This window comes from Eschrichtius robustus, chromosome 13 (assembly GCF_028021215.1).
Source record: "Eschrichtius robustus isolate mEscRob2 chromosome 13, mEscRob2.pri, whole genome shotgun sequence".
Lineage (NCBI taxonomy): Eukaryota > Metazoa > Chordata > Mammalia > Artiodactyla > Eschrichtiidae > Eschrichtius > Eschrichtius robustus.
In genome coordinates, this window is record NC_090836.1 from 15,520,406 (window position 1) to 15,539,120 (window position 18,715).

The 18,715-nt window shown below is 35.0% G+C and overlaps 1 protein-coding gene across 3 annotated transcripts in view; it reads left to right on the forward strand.

Moving 5' to 3' along the window:
• Window positions 1-18,715, forward strand: part of PIK3C2G (phosphatidylinositol-4-phosphate 3-kinase catalytic subunit type 2 gamma) — a 346,938-nt gene that overhangs the window by 241,890 nt on the left and 86,333 nt on the right. For all 3 annotated transcript variants that reach the window (XM_068560099.1, XM_068560101.1, XM_068560102.1), the window contains 2 exons: window positions 16,494-16,683; window positions 17,189-17,310. In XM_068560099.1, the coding sequence (XP_068416200.1) occupies window positions 16,494-16,683; window positions 17,189-17,310 (312 nt within the window). The remainder of the gene's footprint in view (window positions 1-16,493; window positions 16,684-17,188; window positions 17,311-18,715) is intronic.

An 18,715-nucleotide genomic window follows, 5' to 3' on the forward strand; every position in this document is an offset into this window, starting at 1 on the left:
AGAAAAATGAAAATAAAATTGGTTTACTGGACACAAAGGTTTTTCACATCCTTGCCAACTCCTCTCTCTGCTTCCCTTACTCTTTTAGTCCCCTTGCGGCTGAGTTCTGTTGAATAGAGTCAAGAAAGTATCATGACTCAGTCCCTGCAAATTGATATTCTCATGTAATATCTCTGCCGAGCCCACTGCTAGGCAACAAAGGCAACCATCCATTAAAATGCCGTCCAAATGGGTTGTTTCAGAATTTTCAATCACTCTCACACCTCGGGTTAGCTGTCTTTAGAAACAGATAACCTATTTCACAGACCAGACTCGGACCATTAAGCATAAATTTCCTGGCCTACCTCCCCTCCCACATGCAGATTATGCTTTTTACTTTACCCATTTCCTCCTCCAGAAGTGTGAGAAGAAATTTTCCATGTATTCCCCTATATTCCATTTGGCCTGCCAGGCAGATTCTTTGGTTTAGTAAGTATAAGATCCCCCGCTCTTCAGCTAAAGAGAAGAGCAGCTTGAAGACAGCTTGAAGCAAAACAAAACTCCAGACTTCAGAATAACAAATTATTTGCATTAGTGAGGTATTTTGATAGCAAGAACTAGATTCTATCTGGTTTCCTTGGGGAACAGGGTATACGTGGACTCAAACTGTAACGTAACAAACTCCAGAAACCAATATGGCCGACCAGTTTCTAAAGGAAATGAAGACCTTCTCCTCTGCTTATCTCTACCTAGCATATTCTGCTTCTTTTTCCCTACTGGCCAGTATTCTCTGATATAAATTCCAGAGAGAGACAGTCTAATTGACTTAACTAGTTGCCTTTGACCCTACTGGACAGGGTCCTTCATGCCAAGCCATCATGGATTCTGTTGCCCATCCTTATTCTTAACATGGGCCACCCCATCACAAAGAACAGCCTGGAGCTTCTTCTCTGAACTTTGAGCTTTAGAAAGAACAGTCTTAATTATGAGGGGCCATTGGGAAGAGCAGACACAATGACTGTCCCAACAAGTACAACTGTGAAGCTGCTGAAAATGTTGATAGCATCCAGAGAGAGTGCTTCTGGACTTCACTTCACAAACACAGGAGTCAAGAGTCTCTGAGCCACCTAGAGTGTGCAGACACAATGCCAGAAATTCCCAGTTTTCCCTGTATTCCTTCCTGTTTATTTCTCACGGCTATAGGGTGAGACAAGACTCTTTATGCTCAAATGTCTCAAAACATAATTCAATGGCTTTCTATCTGGTTTCTCTTCAGAATTGAGAAACGGAGTACAGGACAGGAATGCAGATCCCTGGGTTCTTTTATCATTAAAGTTTCTTGATTTTTTTTTAGTACTTTGCAAATTGTCATCTCATGGATTGTTGTAATTCCATAAATGTGGGTCAAAGTTTTTCTTTGCCTTAGCTTAACCGTGGATACCTACAGAAGTAAATACTTGTAAGAAAAAACAAACAAACAAAAAAACAGAACCTAGAGGAACTAACAATCATGACGTCCAACTTTCCTTAAATGAAGAAAGCAGATTCAAAGGGAAATGCAAGTTAAAATAAGTGGCATTTCTCCTTTCGTTGTGATAGTGTCCCATTTTTAAAAATTTCATTATAAGCACTAATCTGAACTAAATTGACTTTTTAAACTACATTTTTTAAACTGCAGATATGACAGCTTTTACAATACATCAATAAAATAAGGTAGCTTTTGGAGGGGAGGTGAGGATAGAAGCCTGGAATGTCATTTCACTGGCATAGTACTTATACATAGTAAGACCAGCCCATCAATATTTCCCTAGTTTCTTTATTCCATTTGCTCTGATTTGGCTAAATTTTGTAAGGAGCCTCCATAAGAAAGTGTAGGAATTACTTATTGTATTCAAAGCCATGGAGCCTGGAATTCTTGTTTGTATGCAGTTAGGGGCCTGTGATGACATTTGCATGAGACTTGCTGACCTTGTAGATGAATTATGAAGACTTGAAACTTCAACTTGGAAAACAGCAAAATCTTTCATTTTTTAAGCCAAGTTCTAAACTATGAAGCAGGAGAAAAAGTGAAAAGAAAAGAGAAAAAGATAAGAAACTCTAAAGTTGCCTCTTGTTTTAATCCCTAACATCTCTTTCAAAAGGATTTGAAAGAGGATTTCAAAAGAGTTTACCACAAGTCAGTTTTCACAGAACCATAAATCTGTACATGTGTTTTCCTTTGTATCTCTCTATCTGTAGTTTACTACCTTTTGGGCTCATATATATATTCATTTTTTTACTTATTTGGTAGTAAGCTTTCTGAAATAATATTTGCATAATATTATTCTATTTCCAATAACTTTTTATATGTTACTTCCTTTGATTCTATAGATAATCCCAGGGAATGGCATGGTCTAGTCATCAACTGTGTTTCCTAGATGAAATGATTGAAAGCTAATTGAATTTCTTGGATCACGGGCAGAACTGATGAGTTCAAAAGAGAACGAAGTTGATTTCTTGCATAATGGGTTCTCTTCCCAGGACCCTAAACAAAATCATATGGAAAAAAAAGTCCTACATACAAAACTGATAATCTCAGATAATATAGATGTTCTTTAACTGTAGTGTCTTTGGATTAGTTGAAAGAATATAGTAAAAAAAATCTAAATGCTTAAAGTTGTGTTTCCCAAATTAGGGTACCATGCCTTCAAAGCTACAAGGATTAACGTGAGATACCCTTTTTCAGTATGTTTTATTTAAAAGATTAGAACATGAAGCTTAAATTTTTGTCTTCACACAAATGTACATACATGTTACGTAAATATGCAACCAAAATCATCAGGTGCTCTCTTTTCCATGTCAGACAACCTTGAATTTTTTTAAATAAAAGTGCATAGAGAGGGACTTTTTAAAAAATTGTGTACTAAGACTGCATCAGCAATGATTATTCATTGAATTCATTTAAAATGTTAATTTTTTGGTTAAAAAATATTTTGAGTAATTCTGAATACTTATTGGTCCAATATAAATTTGTAACAAAATAGGAATTATCTTGATAGCATATTTTATTGGTTTAGCTATGAGAAAGTACTGGTCAGATATATTATAGATTACAAATTCAACACTGAACCATTATTTTTCTTCATGGAATAAAAGAAATTATGACAAAGTTGTATTAATTCATTGTTCCCTCTGAATAGTTAAGAATGACTCTCAGAGCTAGACACTCAGTAACTCCAATACAAAAAAGAAAAGGAAAAGTAATGTCTTCTTTACATGTGCCAAAATCACTCACTGCAGCAAAAATGAAGTTTGAGAGTTAGATGAAGAAATCTGTTCGTGGGGAGTGTGAGTCACTTGAAACTCTTCCATTTATATATGATAAAATTACAGTGTCAATGGTAAAATAAGAACATTCTCATGCAAATTCCTTCACAGAAAAAGTCACTTGAGAAATATTTCCCTGTGACTCTTAAAGAAACTGACCAGTGAAATAGGTCAGTGTTCTATCAAACCGCAAAATGATATCAACGACTTCAGCAATAGAAATATGCTCTTGTTGAAATTCCTGTCAAGGGTTGCCCGAGAACCTTCTCTTGATCGCCACTTCACACATTTAGGCATCTCTCTTCAATGGTTACTCTGATGTAGCTCATGAAGCAGTTGGAAACGTTTGCCAATTATGCTCTAATAAAGGTGTTTAAAAAAAAAACGAAAAGAAACGTTTGCCATTTGTAGTCACATATTAATATAAATGTGAGTTCAAAAAATATAATATTTAACCTGAGGAAACAAATCTGCCTATAGGCTAAACCTGATGTGAAAGATTAGACCTCTTGGATTTAACCCAGTTTTCTGAGACTGATAAACTCCATTGCCCATTCACACACACATAGCTAGGAAACCTATTAGTAGCAGTTGTTTCTGATGATAAGCAATTTAAAATATTTGTATCCTATAAAAAGGCACATCTGTTCTGAAGTAGGATACAATTTGTACACATGTTTAAGAGGGGACCTATGGCTTAAGAAATTTTATCTTAATGTATGCCCCTTTGGACTGTGTTCCCTAGATGCAAGAAATACTGTTAATTTTTTTTTTTTTTCTGTCTAAGGGTTATTCCTATGTAAAAATTAAAGGATCGTTGTTTTAGTGACTTTGTTCCACCTGGGAATTCCATACTCATTTATTGGCTTATTTTTCACTTAAAGACAAAGTTGGAAGACTGTTCATTATAAATAATCCACAATGAGAGCAAAGACTTTCTAAATATGTTAGAATTTTTCCTTGCTACTTTCTAAATGATGTCACCTTTGGTATGCATTTAACCTCTCGAGGTCTTTTTCTTATCTGTTGCCAAAATAATTTTACTGCTCACCTCTAAGGATGAAAAGATTAACATAAGGCATTTAGTGCAGTGCCTGCCAAAGGATATATACTCCCTGAGGGCAGAAATCTGATTTCTCTCCTTCACCTCTATGTCCCATTACAAAGAACAGTGCCTAGCAGGAAGTTAGAAGTGTTTATCAAGACTGCCTGGAGGATTTCCTTAGGAAATTTGAGAACTGAATCCTTCTACATGCTGCTTTGGATTTATAACATAAGGATACTCCAAAGCATAATCCCGCTGAAGCTGCCATTAAAATAGATAAATCAGAGAGCTGCCTCTTGGATAAATCAGATCCTCGTAGAGGCCTGAAACTTACTGCTTTCAGGTCCCCAGTCCTAAATTGGGTCATATTTAACAACATTATTTTATCTGACCTGTTAAATCTGCCACTTGAGAAACTGGAGATGCATTTAGATGAAAGTCTGCATTAAAACTCCAAGTTTATCGTAAAAGTTCATCCTTCATCTCCAGCTTTCTTGCATCTTAACTGCTGGGCAATGTAAGAATAAGGCCTAGACATAGTTGAGATTATGTGAGTGTGAGTACATCAGAACTTAAGATTTATGGTTCATAAGCCTACCTTCATGAAAAGTGAGTACATGCTGTCATCCTAGAGCTTTCCACCTCAACACATAAAATATGCTCAGTAACTATTTGTTGAATGAGTGAGAGAATGGTAGGGTCTCTGTAAATCATGATTAGTATTATACTCTTACTGCTATTATTACCTTCATGTCGTTGAACTACTGATAAAGAAAGGAATGTTTTATACTGCATTATGTACCCATAAATTCATAAAGTCAAAGGACATCTTTAAAAATAATGAACACTGTGGAAATGAATAATGATCAGGGTCATATTTTAACCCTTCGTAGCAAATTTTGTCCAATGTTGATGTATAATAATGGAAAATTTTGGATTTTTTTTTAGGTCTAATACCAGAACAAGATAAATGGGCTTGAAGTTTTATAAAAATGAGGGGGAAATTATTAAACATTATTGAACTACATTTTTAACTTTGAGGGCATGGCTGATTTGTTGTAAAGAAGGCATTGCTTGGTAACTTTGATAGATGCCAACCAAGAAAAGCAGTGTTTGATTACATTCAACATCTGTTCCTCATGGAAATATTTTAGTAAGCTCAGAAGAGAAGGAAACTTAGATAAACATACTTTTTTAAGTGAAAAATTATAAGCATTCCCATTAATGTCAGGAAAAATATAATAATGCCTCTATCTTGTTAGTAAAGCTCTATATTTAAGCTTTGTTATATTGTTATTTTCCACTTGAATAAGAAAACAAATAAAACAATTCCATATAATTTTTTTAAATTTTGAAATAAGAATTTAGTACAGTAAGTGGTTACAAGATAAACATTCAACACTCAGTAATGAAAAAATTAGAGAGGGAATATTATATGATCACCTAAATAGATACAGAAAATTCAGTTATTAAAATTTAGAATCACTCATTATTTTAAAACTCTCTAGAAATAGAAAGGAATGTCCTTAAACCTGTAGCTAAAAACCTACAGAAAACATTATACTTAGTGGTAAAACATTAAAAGCTTTTCCTCTGTAATCAAACAAATGAAAAATGCCTGCTATCACCACTTCCATTTAACATTGAACTGGAGGTCTTAGCAGTGCAAAGGGTGACAGAAAACTCTGTCATTATTTGCAGATAACATGACTGTGTCCATGCAAATTTCAAAAGAATATACAGTGTATTGTTAGAGTTAATGACTTAAAAATCTACTCATATATTAACAAATAATTAGTTAAAATAAAATTTAGAAAAAGCTAGAATTTACAATTCACAATAAATCCAACAAAAGATATGGAAAACAGCCACAGAAAAAAATTCTAAAATTATACAGAAAGATGTAAAATAAGACCCAACTAAATGGAGAAATATGCCATGTTTAGTGGTTGCGTGTCTCAATACTGCAGAGATGTTGATTCTCCCCAAATTAATTTATAGTTTAATGAAATGTCACACAAATCCTTACACATTTATTTTGTGTATTGGTAAGCTTGATAAGGTGATTCTAAAATATATTCGGGAAGTCAAAGGACCTAAAATCATGAAAAAAAACACCTGAAAAAGAACAAGGTAAAAGAATTTTCAAGATTTATTGTAAGTTCTAGCTATTTAAGAAAGTGTTGTATTAACCCAGAGATAGACAAATTGAAGAGTACAACAGAACGAAGAGGCCAGAAACAAGCCTATGTACATATATACCCTTGGTACTGGACAAAGTTGAATCAGTAAGGAAAGAATGGTCTTTGCAATGAAAAAACAAAATTGGTTAAATTAATCATTGTACATCTATACTTCCAGATAGATCATTAAAAAAAAATCAGTTAACTCTATTTTCTGAATTAGATTGTTCATTCAACATATATTTTGGGGCCACTTAACTATGCATGAGTTGCTATAAAGCTTTTCTTCCAGAACATATTACTAAGTTAAAAAAGCAAATTACAACATTTCATGTAATTGTGATTTTTGACTCCTGTCTTTGTTACTTCCATCTCACACAACTTCAAAATTCTTACAAAATCATGCTCCCTTTATCTGTCTGTTTCCCTTCTTCCACTCCTCACTCTGTCAGCCACTCTGCTGTTCTTTGCTGTCTGTTAATCACCAGTCATCCATCTACCTCTGAGCTTCTGGATGAGCTGTTGTTTCTGCTTAGAATTTCCTCTATCAGAAATTTCCGTGGCCTATGCTCTTGGCAAATTAAGGCTTTTGTCAAATCATTCAACTCTCTTTTTAGTGAGACTATGCCTGACCATCCTACTTAAAATTGCAACACTGTTCCCTACCCCATATTCCCTCTCCCCAATTTCTATTTTAGTTTCCTCTATGGTATATATTACTTTCTCAAATCCTATATTTTTACATGGTTATTTCATTATGGTCTGAATTCCACATTATATAATCTCTCTAACGGGAGACATTTCCGTCTGTTTTTGTTTTCATTGCTATATCCCAACATGCACCTGGCATGTAACAGGAGTAAGAATAGTGTGTCTGGCTGTGTGTCTGTTGGTTTGTGCAAGTGTATAGAGAAAGCTCAAAAGAATACTACCAGATTGTTCGTAGTAGTTATTTTGGGGGAGGAGAGTGACAATGGAAGATGGATGAAGGGAACTTTTCACATTTTACTTAATATTTTACTGTATGGCTTGAATTATATATTATTTTTTAAAAATCAAGTTTTTTAGTGTCCCTGGAATTTCTTCCATAAAACAGATCAAACAGGGCAGCAAAACCCCAAAACTATGGGCAACATCTATAACAAAACTAAGTAACAAGGTATTCCTAAGAACCCTAAAATACAAGCAGATGGGGCAAATCAAGTTACAAGGCTTTTGTAACAGCATCTTATGGGAGGAAGCTAAGGAAGCAACATGTTAATCTGATTGACCTGAGAACAGGACTCCACAGAGCCCACAGGTACTCACTGGAAACCTGAGCGGGTCCATTTGATAAGCTGTTTAGCAGCTGAAACTGGGAAGGATTTTTACACACTTCAATTCACAAGGAAGGGCAAAGGTTCCATGGCAAATCTGAAAAGGTTGGAGAAGTCTATAAACTCTCAAAGGCAACTGGTGATTCCTGCCTAGAAAAAGTCGTATGCTGAAGAGAAACTGCTGGAACTATAATCCAAATGAAAGGAGAAAGATCATAGGAGCAAAGGAAAACCACAATCCAGAAAAAATTGGGGGCAAAGAGAGAAGCCAAAGAGGAATATCTCAGAAAGTATGAAACAGTGTTTTTACCACTGTGATAGCAACAGAAAAGAAAGCTTCAGACCCTTGAAAACCCTCTACTCCTTCCTGAAAGTTTAATTTTATATTAAAATGAGTAAGCAAAATGGATCATATCTGAATGTCATACAGAATTATAATTTTAAAAAAGAAATAAGATGCAAAATAAAATCTCTTCAATGAAAATATGCAAGAAAGACATTCCTAACAAGGGATAAACTGTATCCTTATATTTCAAATTGATCTAAAAGAAATTAAGAAAATGATAAAATATGCTGGAACAATATAGATTACAATTAGAGAAAACTCAGAAATGAAGTGATTGAACCTCCAAAAAATTAGAAAATAAAAGAAAGCATACTTTTAAAAATAGTAAACTAGAAAGAACACGGAAGAAAATAAAAACAGCACAATAGATAATACCTCCAGAGGAAAAAAAGATGAAAAAAAAACAAAGGAGGGCCTTTAAAACAAAAAGAAATGAAGTCAATAAAGATCCAGTATACATATAAAGAACTTCCTGAAAAATAAAACCAAAGTAATATATCAAAACAGTATCAGAAAGGCCTAAAGTTCAGCATGTGCTATGAGCCATGTGGCTGACAAGGTCTTGGTGCTCCAGCTAGGTGTCAGGCCTGTGCCTCTGAAGCGAGAGAGCTGAGTTCAGGACATTGGTCCACCAGAGACCTCCCAGCTCCATGTAATATCAAATGGCGAAAGATCTCCCAGAGATCTCCATCTGAACGCTAAGACGCAGCTCCACTCAATGACCAGCAAGCTACAATGCTGGACACCTTATGACAAACAACTAGCAAGACAGGAACACAGCCCCACCCATTAGCAGAGAGGCTTCCTAAAATCATAATAAGTTCACAGACACCCCAAAACACACCACTGGACACGGTCCTGCCAACCAAAAAGGCAAGATCCAGCCTCATCCACCAGAGCACAGGCACCAGTCCCCTCCACCAGTAAGCCTACACAACCCACTAAACCAACCTTAGGCACTGAGAGCAGACACCAAAAACAACAAGAACTACGAACCTGCAACCTGCAAAAAGGAGATGCCAAATACAGTAAGTTAAGCAAAATGAGAAGACAGAGAAACACACAGCAGATGAAGGAGCAAGGTAAAAACCCAGCAGACCAAACAAATAAAGAGGAAATAGGCAGTCTACCTGAAAAAGAATTCAGAGTAATGATAGTAAAGATATCCAAAATCTTGGAAATAGAATGGAGAAAATACAAGAAACGTTTAATAAGGACTTAGAAGAACTAAAGAGCAAACAAACAATGATGAACAACACAATAAATGAAATTTTAAATTCTCTAGAAGGAATCAATAGCAGAATAACTGAGGCAGAAGAAGGGATAAGTGATCTGGAGGATAAAACAGTGGAAATAACTGCTGCCATGCAGAACAAAGAAAAAAGAATGAAAAGAATTGAAGACAGTCTCAGAGACCGCTGGGACAACATTAAATGCACCAACATTCGAATTATAGGGGTCCCAGAAGAAGAAGAGAAAAAGAAAGGGACTGAGAAACTATTTGAAGAGATTATAGTTGAAAACTTCCCTAATATGGGAAAGGAAATAGTCAAACAAGTCCAGGAAGCACAGAGAGGCCGATACAGTATAAATCCAAGGAGAAACACACCAAGACACATATTAATCAAACTATCGAAAATTAAATATAAAGAAAAAATATTAAAAGCAGCAAGGGAAAAACAACAAATAACATACAAGGGAATCCACATAAGGTTAACACCTGGTCCTTCAGCAGAAACGCTGCAAGACAGAATGGAGTGGCAGTACATATTTAAAGTGATGAAAGGAAAAAACCAACAAAGGTTGCTCTACCCAGCAAGGATCTCGTTCACATTCGACAGAGAAATTAAAACGTTTACAGACAAGCAAAAGCTAAGATAATTCAAACCACCAAACCAGCTTTACAACAAATGCTAAAGGAAATTCTCTGGACAGGAAACACAAGAGAAGGAAAAGACCGACAATAACAAACCCAAAACAATTAAGAAAATGGTAATAGGAACATACATATTGATAACTACCTTAAATATAAATGGATTAAATGCTCCCTCCAAAAGACATAGATGGGTTGAATGGATACAAAAACAAGACCCATATATATGTTGTCTACAAGAAACCTACTTCAGACCTGGAGACCCATACAGAATGAAAGTGAGAGGATGGAAATAGATATTCCATGTACATGGAAATCAAAAGAAAGCTGAGGTAGCAATTCTCACATCAGACAACACAGACTTTAAAATAAAGACTATTACAAGAGGCAAAAGAAGGACACTACATAAAGATCAAGGGGTGAATCCAAGAGGAAGATATAACAATTGAAAATACTTATGCACTCAACCTAAGAGCACCTCAATACATAAAGCAAATGCTAACAGCCATAAAAGGGGAAATCGACAGTAACACAATACTAGTAGGCGACCTTAACCACCCCACTTTCAACAATGGACAGATCATCCAAAATGAAACTAAATAAGGAAACACAAGCTTTAAATGACACATTAAACAAGATGGACTTAATTGATATTTATAGGACATTCCATCCAAGTACAGCAGATTACACTTTCTTCTCAAGTGCTCATGGAACATTCTCCAGGATAGATCATATCTTGGGTCACAAATCACGCCTGAGTAAATTTAAGAAAATTGAAATCACGTCAAGCATCTTTTCTGACCACAACGTTATGAGATTAGAAATGAATTACAGGGAAAAAAACGTAAAAAACAAAAACACATGGAGGCTAAACAATACGTTACTAAATAACCAAGAGATCACTGAAGAAATCAAAAAGGAAATCAAAAAATACCTAGAGACAAATGACAATGAAAACACGACGATCCAAAACCTATGGGATGCAGCAAAAGCAGTTCTAAGAGGGAAGTTTATAGCTATACAAGCCTACCTCAAGAAACAAGAAAAATCTCAAATAAACAATCTAACCTTACACCTAAAGGAACTAGAGAAAGAAGAACAAACAAAACCCAAAGTTAGCAGAAGGAAAGAAATCATAAAGATAAGAGCAGAAATAAATGAAATAGACACAAAGAAAACAATAGCAAAGATCAATAAAACTAAAAGCTAGTTCTTTGAGAAGATAAACAAAATTGATAAACCATAGCCAGACTGATCAAGAAAAAGAGGGAGAGGACTCAAATCAATAAAATTAGGAATGAAAAAGGAGAAGTTACAACAGACACCACAGAAATACAAAGCATCCTAAGAGACTACTACAAGCAACTCTATGCCAATAAAATGGACAACCTGGAAGAACTGGACATATTCTTAGACAGCTATAACCTTCCAAGACTGAAACAGGAAGAAATAGAAAATATGAACAGACCAATCACAAATAATGAAATTGAAACTGCGTTTAAAAATCTTCCAACAAACAAAAGTCCAGGACCAGATGGCTTCAAAGGTGAATTTTATCAAACATTTAGAGAAGAGCTAACACCCATCCTTCTCAAACTCTTCCAAAAAATTGCAGAGGAAGGAAAACACCCAAACTCATTCTATGAGGCCACCATCATCGTGATACCAAAACCAGACAAAGATACTACAAAAAAAGAAAATTACAGACAAATATCACTGATGAATATAGATGCAAAAATCCTCAACAAAATACTAGCAAACAGAATCCAACAACACATTAAAAGGATCGTACACCATGATCAAGTGGGATTTATCCCAGGGATGCAAGGATTCTTCAATATACGCAAATCAATCAATGTGATACACCATATTAACAAATTGAAGAATAAAAACCATATGATCATCTCAATAGACACAGAAAAAGCTTTTGACAAAATTCAACAGCCATTTATGATAAAAACTCTCCAGAAACTGGGCATAGAGGGAACCTACCTCAACATAGTAAAGGCCATAGATGACAAACCCACAGCAAACATCATTCTCAATGGTGAAAAACTGAAAGCATTTCCTCTAAGGTCAGGAACAAAACAGGGATGTCCACTCTCACCACTGTTATTCAAAGTAGTTTTGGAAGTCCTAGCCACGGCAATCAGAGAAGAAAAAGAAATAAAAGGAATACAAATTGGAAAAGAAGAAGTAAAACTGTCACTGTTTGCAGATGACATGATACTATACATAGAGAATCCTAAAGATGCCACCAGAAAATTACAAGAGCTAATCAATGAATTTGGTAAAGTTGCAGGATACAAAATTAATGCACAGAAATCTCTTGCATTCCTATACGCTAATGATGAAAAATCTGAAAGAGAAATTAAGGAACACTCCCATTTACCATTTCAACAAAAAGAATAAAATACCTAGGAATAAACCTATCTAGGGAGACACAAGACCTGTATGCAGAAAACTATAAGACACTGATGAAAGAAATTAAAGATGATACCAACAGATGGAGAGATATACCATCTTCTTGGATTGGGAGAATCAATATTGTGATAATAACTGTACTACCCAAAGCAATCTACAGATTCAACGCAATCCCTATCAAATTACCAGTGGCATTTTTTATGGAACTAGAACAAAAAATCTTAAAATTTGTATGGAGATACAAAAGACCCTGAATAGCCAAAGCAGTCTTGAGGGAAAAAACGGAGCTGGAGAAATCAGACTCCCTGACTTCAGACTATACTATAAAGCTACAGTAATCAAGACAATATGGTACTGGCACAAAAACAGAAACATGGATCAATGGAACAGGATAGAAAGCCTAGAGATAAACTCGCACACCTATGGTCAACTAATCTATGACAAAGGAGGCAAGGATATACAATGGAGAAAAGACAGTCTCTTCAATAAGTGGTTCTGGGAAAACTGGACAGCTCCATGTAAAAGAATGAAATTAGAACACTTCCTAACACCATACACAAAAATAAACTCAAAATGGATTAAAGACCTAAATGTTAGACTGGACACTATAAAACTCTTAGAGGCAAACAGGAAGAACACTCTATGACATAAATCACAGCAAGATCTTTTTTGATCCACCTCCTAGAGTAATGGAAATAAAAACAAAAGTAAACAAATGGGACCTAATGAAACTTCAAAGCTTTTGCACAGCAAAGGAAACCATAAACAACACGAAAAGACAACCCTCAGAATGGGAGAAAATGTTTGCAAATGAATCAACGGACAATGGATTAATCTCTAAACTATATAAAACAGCTCATGCAGCTCAATATTAAAAAACAAACAACCCAATCAAAAAATGGGAAGAAGACCTAAATAGACATTTCTGCAAAGAAGACATACAGATGGCCAAGGAGTACATGAAAAGCTGCTCAACATCACTAACTATTAGAGAAATGCAAATCAAATCTACAGTGAGGTATCACCTCACACCAGTCAGAATGGGCATCATCAGAAAATCTACAAACAACAAATGCTGGAGAGGGTGTGGAGAAAAGGGAACCCTCTTGCACTGTTGGTGGGAATGTAAATTGATACAGCCACTATGGAGAACAATATGGAGGTTCCTTAAAAAACTAAAAATAGAATTACCATATGATCCAGCAATCCCACTACTGGGCATATACCCAGAGGAAACCATAATTCAAAAAGACACATGCACCCCAATGTTCATTGCAGCACTATTTACAATATCCAGGTCATGGAAGCAACCTAAATGCCCATCGACAGACAAATGGATGAAGAAGATGTGGTACATATATACAATGGAATACTACTCAGCCATAAAAAGGAACCAAATTGGGTCATTTGTTGAGAGTGAATGGATCTAGAGACTGTCATACAGAGTGAAGTAAGTCAGAAAGAGAAAAACAAATATCGTATATTAACGCATATATGTGGATCCTAGAAAAATGGTACAGATGAACCTGTTTGCAGGGCAGAAATTGAGACACAAATGTAGAGAACAAACATATGGACACCAAGTGGGGGGAAAGTGGCAGGGTAAGGGTGGTGGTGTGATGAATTGGGAGATTGGGATTGACATGTATACACTGATGTGGATAAAATTGATGACTTATAAGAGCCTGCTGTATAAAAAAGTAAATAAAATAAAATTCAAAAATTAAAAAAAAAAAAACTACAATGAGGTATCACCTCACACCAGTCAGAATGGCCATTATTCAAAAAATCTACAAAAAGTAAATGCTGGATAGGGTGTGGAGAAAAGGGAACCCTCTTGCCCTGTTGGTGGGAGTGTAAATTGATACAGCCACTATGGAGAACAGTATGGAGGTTCCTTAAAACACTGAAAATAGAACTCCCATATGACCCAGCATCTCCACTCCTGGGCATATACCCTAAGAAAACCATAATTCAAAAAGAGTCATGTACCACAATGTTCATTGCAGCTCTATTTACAATAGCCAGGATGTGGAAACAACCTAAACGTCCATCGACAGATGAATGGATAAAGAAGATGTGGCACATATATACAATGGGATTGTACTCAGCCATAAAAAAGAAACGAAATTGAGTTATTTGTAGTGAGGTGGACCTAATCTGTCATACAGAGTGAAGTAAGTCAGAAAGAGAAAAACAAATACCGTATACTAACACACATATATGGAATTTAAAAACAAAAATGGTTCTGAAGAATCTAGGGGCAGGAAAGGAATAAAGATGCAGACGTAGAGAATGGACTTGAGGACACAGGGAGGGGGAAGGGGAAGCTGGAACGAAGTGAGAGCGTGGCATGGACATATATACACTACCAAATGTAAAATAGATAGCTAGTGGGAAGCAGCCGCATAGCACTGGGAGATCAGCTCGGCGCTTTGCAACCACCTGGAGAGGTGGGATGGGGAAGATGGGAGGGAGACGCAAGAGGGAGGAGATATGGGGATATAGGTATATATATAGCTGATTCACTTTGTTATAAAGCAGAAACTAGCACACCAGTGTAAAGCAATTATACTCCAATAAAGATGTTAAAAAAATTATCAAAACTGAATTGTATATTTAGTATTTTAATAAATACTAGCATCATAATTCAAGAAGTTTTCTGGAAAATGAAAAGTCTTGAAATTACATATTGAAAGGGCACTTTGCATATTGAGAAAAGTTACCCCGAATAACAAACCTGAAACATATTTTTGGAAAAACTATTGGACTTTTAGGAAAAAAAAAAAAAACTTCCTTTAAGCATCTAAGCAAAAAGTTCAAGTCATTTGTAAGGGAAAGAAGGTCAGTATGTCATCAGAGTTTTGGACAGTAATCCTTTATTCCAAAAGAAAGTTAAATAATATTTTTATGACCCTCAAAAAAGAAAATGTGAGCCAAGGGCATTTTAGCCAGCAAAATTGACTTTCAAGCATAAAGGCCACAGAAAAACTGTTATCAACACCCAGAACTCAGAAACTTATTTCCTTGAGCACTTCCTGAGGAATGTATCGGAAAATGACCATCAGATAGTCCAAATGACTGGAGGGATGTGACATAAAGACTTGTAGAGCAGATGATATTTAATGATAGTTAGAAGAGAGACTGTATAATATGTATAGTATAGATACCATATGATGTGGATAGAATAGCTCTATAAAGGAAGTGGAATAGGAAGCACATATGAAAAGTAGAATGAGCATAATGTTTGCTTTATTGTATTAACTGGGATAAAAAGGATAACACTGCAAGTCATATACTGGACCAGATGGTGCAGAGGGGATAAAGGATATTATCTAAAGGTATTTATTATACCATTAGAACGCAATTGCAAACCTTCTTAAATACAAATAATAATAGTAAAGCAGAGACAAACCAAAACCAAACCAAAAAAAGGAAAAAGAAAACAGAGTGAAAAGCATTCCATATAAAATATGTGTATATTAAATATAGTATTATATTATACAACTTTTTTGTAAGATAGTTGACAGAGGAACAAAAATAAACACAAAAATAAAATTAAAAATAAAACAATGAATGTTAAATCATAATTTTTAAAAAATGTCTACATATGGGGGAAGAAGGGAGTAGTGTAAAGAGTTCAGGGTTAAACGTTGGGCTTCTTGGAATATACGGTTTTGTAGATTTAACTTTTGGAATTGTGTAAATATTTTAAATAATTATAAACAAATTGATTTTTAAAAAAATCATCCCTAAAAATCAAAAACAAACTTAAAATAAGTCAAAATACAAATATTGCAATTACAGTTTTATACTTCACCACAAAAGTTTCTTTTATATTTGCTAACAGCTCAAGATGTGAATTTGAAGTTTATAAAAATAATGTTTAATAGTTGCACTCCAAATAAATAGGCATGGTCCTTGACTTTTTCTTCCACATCTAACACAAGGAAACAACTCAAATGAAATGAGTCAACTCAGGGGAATGTTACTCACTATCTTTTCTTTTTCATTTCTCTAGGAAAATAAAGGAAAGTCTGGAGTGTTTCCCTGTTAAATTGAATAACTTGATCCACACGCTCGCACAAATGACAGCCATAAATCCTGCCAAATCTACTTCGCAGACTTTTTCCCAGGAATCCTGTACGATGAGTGCAACCAGGTCAATCCAAAGAGTGACAATTTTAGGGTTCAGCAAGAAAACTAGGCATGTAAGTCTCAAGTCTGTCATCTTGACTTAAATATCATTTGACTACATCTCACACTTCCCTTCACTATGCTACACATTCCTCATACCATGATTTTTTTTTTTTTTTTGCTACACAACTGAAAAATCAGTTACAGTTGAACAGAAGTGCCATTAAGGCGGATGTTCCAAGGAGAAATCATGATAACCAGAGCTACTAGTAGAGAACCACCAAAGAGAACAGTTTCTGCCCTGTGGTAGGCTATAAATCAAGACCTAATTAAAATGTCCACAAGAAAAAAAGATCAGAAATTAGGCAGTCTGTTCCCAGCACCTAAGATTATGATATTTTTATATACTGTGTTTATAGGTAATTTTGCCTTTACAAATTGCATCTCTTATCTTTTGTGATGATTTTTTTTTTTTTGCAGAGAGGTTCTTACTTTGTTTAGTTTACATGAAACAGAATTTTAGAATGTATTGAAGGTTGATATTGCCATCTTCTGATTTTGTCTCTTTATTTTCTGCAGCTTTATCTAATCCAGGTGACTCATGGTAACAATGAAACAAGCCTGACAGAAAAATCATTTGACCAGTTTTCAAAACTTCACAGCCAACTTCAAAAGCAGTTTGCATCATTGGCCCTCCCAGAGTAAGGACTGTCCTCCACAGTGTTTTGTCTTTAGTACTTGTCCCTGATCGTAAGGAAAAGTCATGGTTATGGGATTTTCTATTTGTGGGCAACACAACACAGCATTCTGATTCCAGTGCCACTGAACCTATCCCAGCAGAGTCTCTATTGCTCTCAGACTAAAGAAACTTTTGTCTCATAAAACAGAATAAAGGTTTTCAATTTTGTTTGCTTTCAGCCATTGATTTTGTAGACAAAAAAAATCAGAACCAATTTTATTTTTCATTGATTATCAGGGAAATTGTTTTATTTGCCTGTTTTTAAATTTAATTGTTTTAGTGTTTTCTATAAAAATAAAATTGAAATTGAAAATGCAAAACAAAATTGGATATTTTCTTCTCTTTCAACAGGTAACGGCAATAAAAAGCTCTGATATATTTATTTGCTGTACCAGAAAAATTTATCAATATCAATTAGTATACAAGTAAACTTATTAACATCAACTCACTTTTGTTATGGTTAATTATTAACTTGGACTTGGGTTATCCAAATTTAATTTGTCATTATCTTCATTTTGCAGTCTTGAAAACCATTGCTCATTTCATGTTATAATTTAAAAATATTAAGCATAAATAATGTAATTGAAAATACTTCTGTTCAAATAAACCTTCTAAAATTCATTATTTAGAACTAGCCAAATTTATGTTATAGACTTGAGTGTGTATCTTGACCAGAGGTGTACCTTGACTTTAAAAAGGTGAACTTCTTAGAAATTATGATATTTGCACTTAGGCAAATCAAATGTTATCTTATCTATAGAGTAGTTTCTTGGTATCCACAGGATTGGTTCCAGGACCCCTCCCACGGATACCAAAATCCTTGCATGCCCAAGTTCTATACATAAAATGGCGTAGTATTTACAAATAACCTACCCACAGTCTCCTGTATACTTTAAATCACCTCCAGATGACTTATAATATCTAATACAATATAAATGTTATGTAAACAGTTGTAAAGACAACGTAAATGCTATGTAAATAGTTGCTGGCATGCAGCAAATTCAAATTTTGCTTTTTGGAACTTTCTGGGCTTTTTTTTTTAACATTTCAATCCACAGTTGGTTCAATCTGCAGATGTAGAACCTGCAGACAGGGAAAGCCAGCTGTACCAGAATTTTTGTTGAGTAAATGGTCCTTTAACAATATGAGTGTTCATACCAGACCTGACATACTTTGTACATGTGGATTTTTGTTAGACTTTCAGGATTTAGTCACTTACCAAAATGTAAATCTAAACAACGTTGCCAATGGATGGAGAGAGAGTGTGCATTATTTTGAAGACTGTGTAGTTCACATTCATGAAAAACTATACTTGCAGATGTCACAGAGATTTTGAAATACAGATGCTTTAAACATCAGAAAGTCAT